This window comes from Falco punctatus (assembly GCF_963210335.1).
Source record: "Falco punctatus genome assembly, chromosome: 5".
In the NCBI taxonomy this organism is placed as follows: domain Eukaryota; kingdom Metazoa; phylum Chordata; class Aves; order Falconiformes; family Falconidae; genus Falco; species Falco punctatus.
In genome coordinates this window covers 47,832,576-47,843,553 of record NC_137584.1, presented here as the reverse complement: position 1 = coordinate 47,843,553, position 10,978 = coordinate 47,832,576, and the positions used below count along the sequence as shown (strand labels likewise).

The 10,978-nt window shown below is 46.9% G+C and overlaps 1 protein-coding gene across 2 annotated transcripts in view; it reads left to right on the top strand.

Moving 5' to 3' along the window:
- The first annotated feature begins 2,238 nt into the window (after positions 1 to 2,238).
- Positions 2,239 to 10,978, top strand: part of CNKSR3 (CNKSR family member 3) — a 66,951-nt gene continuing 58,211 nt past the window's right edge. Inside the window, exon 1 of one of the 2 annotated variants that reach the window (XM_080389785.1) lies at positions 2,239 to 9,550. In XM_080389785.1, coding sequence (XP_080245911.1) covers positions 9,499 to 9,550 — 52 coding nt within the window. In that variant the 5' untranslated portion in view covers positions 2,239 to 9,498. The remainder of the gene's footprint in view (positions 9,551 to 10,978) is intronic. The other variant, XM_080389787.1, reaches the window with a different exon arrangement.

The following is a 10,978-nucleotide window of genomic DNA, read 5'->3' as shown; positions in this document are numbered from 1 at the left end:
ACCAAAGTGCTCTTTTATACTAAAAGACCACTGTAGACATGATTGTTGCAGAAACTTGTAATTCCAGTCTGCTGAACTCCTTGCCTGTCACTGCAATTTCTAATTAAATTATCAAATCTGGGGGGAAAAGTCCTGAAAGGAGGGAAAAGGAAACACAATTATTCTTGCAGTGGAAATAAAGAATACTTACTGAATGTGGTTTCCAAAGTTTTTTGCCAGACTTCTGCTACGAAAATTATTGTCCAGAAGGGAGGCTGTAAACCTATTTTTGAAGATCAGTACGTTTCAAGAAGGACTATTGTGCTTCAGGTAATTGCTTTAACCTTTCTCATATAATTTATAAGGTCTTCCAACACTTGGGCTACCAACATTTGTTTGTGACTTTTATTGCTTGCAGAGCAGTCACTGATTCAAATGACAGACCTTCTCTTTGGTGTCTGCAAAGCCGTGTGTTCAGAGGATTAAATGGCCCCTTTTTTCTCTCCATTCCTCCAAGCTCCTCTCCCTGGGGATTCACTTTGCATCCCGGGCTTAGCACAGCCAATGAGTCAACTCTTTGCAGAAGTAAGAGTAATATACAGTCTAAGGAAGCATTATACATAATGTAGTAATTTATTAGAGGAAAAAGCTTGTGATGAATGTACGGGAAATATTTGGGTGCTGCTCCTCAGTGAAGGAATGGGAGGTATATACTTCTCAGCAATGATGATAAAAACCCTGTAATGTACAAAGCAAACTGTTGAGCATGATTTACCATTTCATTTTCAAGCAGTTTGGAATAGTGGTACTTTGCTAGTACCAACGGCACTTGCTGCAAGGGCAAATGGTACAGAAAACATTTGCTTTCTCCTGAGATTACATAGGCTACACGTGAGGAGAGCTGGCCACATAAAGGGTATAAGCCATGAAATCTGAAAAGCTTTGAAAGAACTAGCTGAGCCAGTCCACTAAGAAACACTGCTAGGGCTAGACCAGGGAGGTGAAACCTATAGCTAGAAATGGCCCCAGGAAGCAAACTGAAATCCTGTGGGGCAGAGGGAGGAGCTGAACCGAGACGCCCCACAGCCTGGGCGAGGCTGCACCTCACCCAGCTGGTGGTTGGAGCCCCAGTGTTTTCACCCAACTGGTTTGATCAGACCTGCTCTGAATATGCTTATTAATTCAGGATCCCCACGTGCCACTGGGAAGTGAACAAAGTTAGCACCTGAACCCAGAAAAGGCCTCAATCAAAAGAGAGTCATCGCTTTGTAGAGCTTGGCCAAGCCTGGACTGAGGGCCTGGGAAGACATGTGCCAAGACAGCTGCAGCATTAGTTAAACAGTTCTAGTTTAAAATGTTATTGCTCTCCCTCCTATCCTTGCTCTGCTCCTTCCAGCAGACCCTCTGCTACAGATCCTCCCTCCACAGAGGAGTATGTGGAATTTCTTTTGGAAGCTCCTCAGGTGTTCCAATGGATGGTCAGAGGTAAGGCTGTTAGCAGCTGCAGGAGGATTGTCTGGGCTTTGAACCTATCCTACATCACCTTAATCTGAAAACATTTAAGCATGCTCTTCCCACTGAATTTAACAGAATTACTCTCGTGCCTAAGTTTAAAGCACTTCAGGATCAGAGTCTTTCTTAGTCTTGCATGAGCTGGCTGTGACAGAGTAAGGCTTTGAACCTCTTTCTTTTGAAATTTAGTTGGGCTGTCTTAACCACAAGACCACAGGTATTTTGTGAGACTGCTTATTAATGTTTGCAGCATGTTTGAAGATTTGAAGATTCGAGAATGCTATAGAAGATAGTACAACAATAGCTTGCTTTCCAGCTTTCTAGAGAAAATGTTGCTAAAGTTAATGGGGTCTTTAATTCCTGATGAAGTTGATTTTCTTGGCTGCAGTAACCATTTATGATACTGCTGCCAATTCTACTTAAAACATTTAAAGAAATGACTAGTGGAAAAAAAAAACCCAAAACAACAGAAAAAAAATTTTCAAATCTTCTGCTCAGATTTTAGGTATTATTTTTAAATCTAAGCAAGTATTAAAATAATTTGTTTATTTCCTATTATTCTTTTCCCCTTCCAAAAACTAACTTATATTTGCAAATAAAGCTCTAGCAGGTACAGTTAATGCATGTTTCTTACATTTCAGAGCCTGCAGATAAATTTAGGCTATTAAGAAAAAAGGGTGAATTAAAATATTTGCATATCTACCGTCCTTTAAAAGGAAGCAGCAAGAGGAAGACTGTTTCTAGCTCACAGTTCCACTGTTGCATGTGCACATTCAGCCAGTCTAGTTTTAAATCCCTTTGGCTGTTTTTTTCCTGATGCCTGAAGACTTCAGTAAGAGGGGGAGGAGTTAAGAGTGATTTAGGCAGAACACAGGCTTCTCGAATCATGGTCTTTAAATACAATATAAAAAGGAGTATCAGCATGCTCTGTGCAGGAATAGTTCTGGCTTTCCATCAGTACATTTGTATCTCTTAGACCTTATTTTGATCAAGTTCCCAGACAAACATGGGACAGGGTGTCCTGGCGCCGTCTCTGATATATGAAAGATGGTCTTCCTTGCTTTGGCCCTCATGTCTCCTCCTGACAGCAGGAGAAGGAGAAGGTTTCCACCCTCTGTGTGTGGCTTCAGGGGTGGTGGGGACATCCTGTCTGTTCCGATGAGCCTTCTCTGCCGCACTGCTTGCCATCACAGCCTCACCCCCCATGCTTCCTCAGCCCAGAGCAGTGTGGTCTTGCAGCGTGGTGCTTGAAAGGAGCCAGACGTTACCCCTGCCTCCTCCTCCGGCTTTGCACCAGGGACTCAACCATGCCATGTCTGCTCCACCTGCCAAGGGTACAGTAGTGCGTCACTTCTCACCCTCTCCAGCCCTCCAGGCACCAGGCAGGAATGGGTCCGAGTCTGCTTCTGTGTGCCTTTGATAAATGACTGCTGGACAAACATCCGCAGCAGATGGGGCAGATGCTGTTCCTGCTAATTTTGCAAAATGCTTCCCATGCTCTACCAGTATGAGCTTCTCCTTGCTAATGTTAAACTCCCAGCAGTTTTTTCCAGTTGGGAACATAATTCTTCTGTATCTGATCAAACTGACTGATGGGGTGCGTTCAAGAAAAATCTTCCTTCTTGTGTACCCTTTGGGCAGGGAAATGAGGACCGGGTAAAATCATCTCTCTGTTTCTGTATAAAAAAATGCTGCCATTTGACTTCAAGTTTCTCTTTAAGCATTGATATGGGTGAGTATTGTAATTTTACACAGATCACTTCTTGTGCACTCGGTTTACCTGAGAGTCAGATAGTTTCATAGTCAGGTAAAGGGACCTGAGGTAGGCCCAAATAAATTTATAATCCAATTTCTATTTACTATAAAATATATTTATAATAAATCTAGATTTTGCAAAACAGGTTTGCGATCCTCTTCTAAAACGTGCTACCTTGGTACAAGGTACAGTGGAGGAAATTATTTCTGTGCAGTGATTTGAGAATCACCTAATAAAATCACCTGGTGGATTAAAAATGTCAATGTATGGCAATTCAGATCCTATTTCTGCACTCTTGAAGGAAAAAAACTCCAAAGCCTTGATATAGTTTAGAGGATCTTGCTTCAAGTTAAAACTTCAGAAGACCTTTCCTTTTACTGCTTAGCTCAGTTTAGCACAGTGTCATTAGTGTACATACATACACACGTCTTTATATGTAGACATAACATATACATCTGTATCAGCAAGCAGTGGCAACTTTTACTTCACTAGGAACTTTGTGTAGGTTGTTTTAAAGCTGAATGGATTAAAAAAAAAGGGACAATACAAGTACAGGATCCAATACAGCTCTGTCCTTAGGAAATAAGTAGTGCCGGAACCTTATCATGGGGAAAAAGTAATAGATCTACAAGAAATCTGATAGAGCCATTGATATATGTAGGTCCTCCTAACTTAACTTTGGTTGCTGATAAACCAGCCATAACCATACCCCTCTGTATTCATTATGTGTTGTACTATGGCCAACTACAGATACACATAAAATTAAATAAATTTAGCAAAATCATTACAATCACTTTGCATCTGTCTCTTTATTTAACTATTTATTTCTTACTCCTTTGTACCTAGAAATATTTCAGGGCATAGAAAACTTTCCATACACTGGAGCTAGCAGTTTATTTTTATTTTCTATAGATATTTCGATTATTTAGAGAGGAAATAATATACTGGATAAAGAAAAATAGGGTGTTTCTCACCACTGTGAGATTATTGACCTTTGAGTGGTGAGGAGACGGAAATACAGAGATGAAATGATTTGATCCAGGTCACCAAGGGAAGTGGTGCAACCACTGGGGCCAGAATTCATACCTTTCTGATGTTTCCTTTTCTTAGGAACCACTATTTCATTTAAGGCAAGATTTTTTTATATACTTTGTCTGATCTGAAATGACTATTTTTGTTTTACTGAAGGGAAAATTTAATTGCTTTATCAAAATCTTTCTGAATTCATAAGAGCGTTACATGGAATGACAGTACACCTTAGTCAGTCTGTTCTCTCTAGGGCACAGGGAAGGCGTGGCCAGGACATTGTTTTTCCAAAGTAAATGCTCAAGCCAGGAAGACCTCCAGGCTATCCTCCTTACCCCATTCAGCTGAAAAAGACTCTCTTTGCATACATTGTATTCAAAAAAGGACCAGGCAGACCTATTTCTCTCAACAGGCATCACCAAGACCTCCCACACTATCATGTGTAGAGGATACCCATCACTAACAATTCCAGTATCAAGGTGAGAAGTAGGATGTTGATTTTTATGCAACAACAGTTTCCCATTAGTGTGATTTTTTTTAATTATACGCTTATAGAACCAAACCCAGTTCTGAATTGACTCAGTCTGACTCAGTTAATTTACCTGTTGCAATTTCCAAATGAACTTCAAATACTCACTGACCTTACCAGGAAGCTCTCAATTCTAGTTAGGTAGGGTAAAATTCTCTTGCTATTGTGCAGAATGCCCTGGTAACTTCTGTGGACCGTGTGTATGATTAAGGTAGTGCTTGGAAAATCATATGTAAATCCTAATTTTTTTATAGTGACAGTAGTAGTGATGGACTCTGAAGCATTATGAGTAACAAAAGGTCAGGGAATGACTTTTCCCTAATGATCACCTGTGGATTGCAAATAGAGGCAAACAGTGCATTGTCTACCCATATCCTGGCTTTTGTTCCTGATACTTTAAATTTGGAAATTTTCACAGCTTTCAACAGTGAATATTAAAAAAATAAATCTATAAGCCTTTAATGAATGATGTACTGAAATACAGCAAAACTTTCTTAGACAATGTTTTGCCAAACAGCATAAACAACCCTTCCACTCAAAAGATATAAACTGCAATATGCTGAGCCCTCCAAAAAATTTGAAACAGTAAGAAAAAAACCTTTTTGTGGCCCTGAACAAAACCCACACTTTTTAAACTTGGTATGTGACCTTTGGCTAAACGCTTGTTTATTCATCCCTCTAGAGATGTGTAGCAGCATTTACCTCTCTTAGCGAAAGAGGCTTAAAACTCAAACCTGCACCCCCGCAGGCTGGGAGCTCTGCAGCTGTGCAGAGCTGCTGCTGGCTGTGCAAATCTGCACTATGGGAAAGGACCTGCTGCATAGCTCTGGTAGCCGGTAATAAGTCTGGTAATAGGCAGACTGCGATGCAGTGGTCAGGGGACACAAGCAGCCATGTGATGTGTAGTGATAACCTGGTCCAAACCCACTAAACTCTAAACTGTTCAATGAATTTTGGTGTGTTCTCTCTGTACCAGCAGGTTTTGCTGCTAAATCAACCATCGTCTGTCATCCTGATGCCAGTTCCAAATTTGAATACAATCTTTGTCATACACTTCAGTTACTTTGTCAAGAATTATGATTGGCTACCTGCCACATGTGACTCAGATCCAAGCTGGTAACCTGGTAGCACACAGATTTGGTAGCGAAAACCGTGGCCTAAGAAGCAGGGTCAATCAGACTGCATTTAGATAGAATGGTAAATCCAGTGTTAAGACAGACTAGAGCCAGCATAGCTGCTGAAATGATGCTAAACCTTTCCAGTGATTCAAATACACATTTTTTTTTAAAAGGATAATTTATTCCAGCAGACTTTTTGCTATAAAGAATCACCTGCCTTCCTTCTGCTGACCAGCTGCCAGGATAGAAACCTGAAGTTAACAAACACTGCACAGCTTCCTCTGCCAACTTGACAGGGGTGTGGCTGTGGGTTTATGACTATTTTGTAAGTCCTTGCTGTGGGGTGATAGGAGAGGGCACGGTGCTGTGCCCATGACTGTGAAACTGTGATCCTGGTCCACACTGTGCTGTGTGTTGACAGACTGCCCATAACAAATGAAAAAGTGTTCTTCCGTAGAACTGGTATTCTGGTTCTCGCCACAGCAATGAACTCCACACAAGGCTGCAAGCAGGGAAAAGGAACTGACATCTTTCCTAATACTCCATACTGGCACAAAACTCATAAACTAACCCACAGAGCATCTGAAGACATGCAAAGGGGCAGTGTTACTTTTTGACTTGAGATTCCTGAAAATCAGACAGAGATTTGTTTTTTTTTAATTTCTTTTGGCAATGAGTATTTTTTTTCTAACAAAACCACCTTATTCTATGAATAGAACTTCTAATTGCATCATGACAGTTGACAACTAGTTAATCTCGTCTCAAATAAAGACAAGATTGGGATGATGCAATCATGAGAAAAACCTACTAAAAGAACAGTTACAATCTGGGCTTGAAAAGAGCAGTACAGGTAAGCAAAGTGTCTATAAATCCCTTTGAGAAACTGGAGATGTGCTGCCTTCCCCTGTCAGCCCCATTTCATTTGTCCAAAGCAGGCTGTAAAGCAGCTGGTGTTGGGGGACATCATGTAATAAAAGAACAGTGACCGCAATATCACCCTGCTTAAAAAAGAAATAGATTTGTCATTTTGAAAATTAAGAAAAATACTAAGAATGAATAATGGTTTTATTAGATTGGCAATCTGCTTAGCAAGTGAGCAGCTCTACATGCCTTACAAAACATGGTGCTCATTTGATCCAAATCAGACTGAAGGACTGGCCCAAGATGTGTGACAGAGAAGGATGACAGCAGATGAGTGCTCCAAACACCAACCGCGAGAGACATTTGCTTTCCTGCCTGAAACCTTGGGAAGTAGTTAAGACAGAAGCACTGTTACATTAACCCTTGTGAAACCATTAGCAGGGCACATAACAAGGCCCATCTGTTTACCGAGGCCCCTGAGAGGGGGCAGAGCTGCTGTTTTATTGTTCTTTAAGCATGGGTCACACATGATTCAATGGGGAATCAGGAAACCTTTGGTGGTTGCACCAGTATTAAAGCCATGGTGAACTGCATTTTAATCTTTCAAATAGGCAGAGAGGTTAACTGACCGACTTAATATCTCACAAACTAAAAATCAAATACATAAATAAGCTAGAACATATTGACTTTATAATCAAGAACTAAAAATACTACTTCAACCGCTATGTAACAAAAAGAATGAACGCTTTACTAGTTTTTAGGTATACGTGCAAAAAGACCATTTTTAACTACTAATTCCTGAAACTAGAACTCGTGAAGTATTTCTTTTTGACTCTGTGGCAGGGGTCTGCAGCCGTGTGTACAAGAAGACAGCTGTTCGTGCCGTGTTGGGAAAGCTGGGCACTGCTCAGCTGGGTGCTGCACAGCCACGCACAGAACTGACAGCCCCTGTCCCAAAGAGCCTACATTTCAAGTACATGACTAGGGATAACAGATGGATAAAGGTGGGAGATGATGAAAACAGTGGGATACTGGTCAGTCTGAAATCCCAGCTGTTTACCTGCTCTTCAATATCGCCAAGTTAAAATTTCACAGTTGTGTTGTCACAACAGAGTTCACTCTGCTTTTCCTCCCTGAGGAAGAGAAGCAGTGAGACTTTTGTGGGTGTTACAGAAGGACTTTGGGCTGGAATTTGCTGCTGAACCAGATTCCCTAAGTGATGCACACCATAAAGATACCTGGTTTCTCCATGCCTCCTTGCTGCTTTGTTAATGGCAAAGTGGTTGTAGGCTGAGTTATATGTTTGGTAGCAAGGAACGGTGGAGGCTGGTACACTGGGCACACAGTTTTGGAGGTTAGCACTCTACACTCTGTGTAGAGGCTGACACACTCACTGAAGGTTTACATGGGCTTCAGGAGGTGGCCAGGACACAAACGACACGTTTCCTCCAAGGAAGGCAAGCCTGAGGGACAGCTGATGGCTTAATGTAACTCCTAAGCGGGAGCAGCAAAACAGAAGTAATCTATTATGGTGAAATGGCCTCCACACCCAAGGACGCTTTTAAGTGCCAGATTCAGAAATTAAAACCCCAAATGGCAATACTGGGACAAGCGCGGTTGAAGTCAGTCTGGAGTTGCTGCTAAAATCGCCATGGGGCCGTGACTCACACAAAGCCACCACTGAAGCAGGGTGAAGAGCCCGGCTGCTGCTCCACCCCATGGGCTGGTCGCCATTCCCGGGGCAGGATGCCGGGCAGCTCCTCGTGCTGGATGGCCACCGCTCCTTCCCTTTCCTCACCGCGGCACCCCCAGGCACGGCCACCTCAGCGGTAGGCCTTCCCTCCTTGGGCTCGTGAAAACCCCCGGCCTCCAAAACACGCTCTTTTTTTTAAAAAAAATATATTTGCATTTATCACCGAGTTTAAATTAAGCAATGTTAGTATGGCAGTAGGAGTGATGTGATTAGCAGCAGTTCCCGTTTATAGTAATAATTACTGTTTCTGTTCACTCGCTCTCTGCCTGGATTTCCAGGCCAGCCTTCACACCTAGTGCTAAAACTGTGCCTTGCTTTAAGAAAGCGCGACATTTGTGTCCCTGCAGGGTCCCAAAAGCCCTGGCTTTCAGACACGACAGGCTCAGGGGGTCTCGCAGAGCGGCCTCCGCTGCCGTGCCGCTTCAGCGCGTCCTTTGTGCCCGGATCTCTGCCCTGCCAAGCCGAAGCTGGACGCGGCTTGCAGACAGCAACGACATTACATTGTTAGGTGACGTGTCGGGGTGCTCCATGCTTTGGGACTTTGTTACTTTGTGGGCCGCCGGTCCGCGGGGCGCGCGGGCAGCGCGTGAAAGGTGGCAGGCGTTTAAAAGCGCTGTCCCCACGCACCTTCCCTTTCCCGGCAGGAGCCGCAGCGGCCCGGGAAGTGTCTCCTCAGCGCTCTCCCAAGCGCAGGCCCGGGCCGGGCGCAGCCGTTACGGCCGGTCCCGCCCCGCGGCGGGGCTGCGCGCGCTCCGGCCCGGCCCGGCCCGGCGGGGGACAGCACCTGGGGGCGGAGCGGCAGCGGGGCGGGCCCGGCCGCGGCCGGCGGGAGGAGCCAGCCCGGGGAGGGGGCGGCCCGGAGCGGCGCTGCCGGGATGGGAGCTTGAGAAGGAGCCAGTCCGCGTCCGGGGGAGCGCGGCGGTGGTCTCCTGCGGGGGCTGGTGCTGGCGGGGTTGAGCCCGCCATGGAGCCGGTGACCAGGTGGAGCCCGAAGCAAGTGGTGGACTGGACTAAGGGTGAGAGAGCGCCGGTCGGGCGGGTTTGCGCCGCGGGAACTTCGCGGCGCCGGGCTGCGGGGGGTGCCCCAGCGGCTGCTCCCCGGAGCCGGGCTGCCCGGCGGCGTGGCCGCATGGCCCGCGGGGCCTTCGCCGGTGCCGGCCCTGGCCGGCTGAGCCCCGGGGCTGCCCCGCCGCGCTGCGCGGGAGCTGGCGGCTCGCTGCTGCCCCTTGCCTCCCCTCCGCGCCGGCTGGCGCACTTGTGCCCGCTTCGCGCGGTGGGCTGCGGCGTTTGGGAAGCGGGGAGAGGGGGAGGTGGATTTTGCACCGAGCTGCGTGAGGGTGCCTGGCTGGGGGTACGTCATACGCGATGGGGTCTCCCCGGGGCTCGCTCCCCTTCTTCTGTGGTGGTGCTGGCCAGTCTGCACTGAGATAGTAACTGTTCTCCTTCAGGCAGGTATGTAAGTTAACTTCCAGCTTCTCAAGCAAAACCCGCGCGCTGGCCGAAAAACTCTAAAATTTTGTGAGTTAAGCAAAAACTTTATGAATCTAGCTCAAGTAAGCAAGGACGCTTAATCCTATTTAACGGTGATGGGATTAAAAGACGGGGCTCCCGCTCGGAGAGTTAAATAGCGGCCCCTTCGTCCGCCCGTCCCTCCCTCCCACCCCTCCTCTCCCCGGTGCGTCCCTATGTGTTTCCCCCCGCTCCCGCCGATCCGAGCTCCCTGCGCTGCTCCCGGGACCGTTCCGATGCTGACCTGGCCGCGGCGAGCGCCGGCGGGACGGGGTGTGAGAGAGGCGCTGGGGCGGCCCGGGCCGGCCCCGGGGGGCGCTCGTGGCGCTGCGGGGGGGTGGGGGGCGCTCTGCGGTGCTGGGCGGCCTCGGGTTTGTCTTTGAAGGCGGGTTAAACCTCCGTTTTGTCAGCTCGGGTTGGGGTCCTGGGAGGGCTTTCTGAACGGCGATCGGGATGTCGCGCTCGCAGCTCCCGCTCCGCAGGGAATAATCAAAAGGGAAGCAGCTGTGCGTTGGGCGAGGGGTTTATGACTTACGAAGCGTACCTCTGCTTTCCCGTAGGACAGCGCTTTAGCGTGACCGCCTTTTGTTACCTGGAGTATTTTCACAGGCTTTGCTGGAGTTGATGTCAAGTGAGGAATGTTTTCAGAGGTGGAAGCTTCCCGGGATTACGAGTGGCATGTACATGTAGCAGCCATTACCCCTCTGTCGGGAGCGCGGTGCCGCTCAGCCTGCCTGCTGCCGGTCAGCGCCTGGCAGCGGCGCGGTCCCGGCGAGGCGGGTCCGGGAACCCGGCTCGTTTTTTCCTGCGGGGCGAGGTGGGCGCTGCCGGCGTGTGCGGGGGGGCTGGAGCCAACGATGGGCTGGCCCCGCTGAGAGGAGGGTTCCACACAGACGTGCGGTGAAGTTAGGCGTTAACAGATCAATTAACTTCCA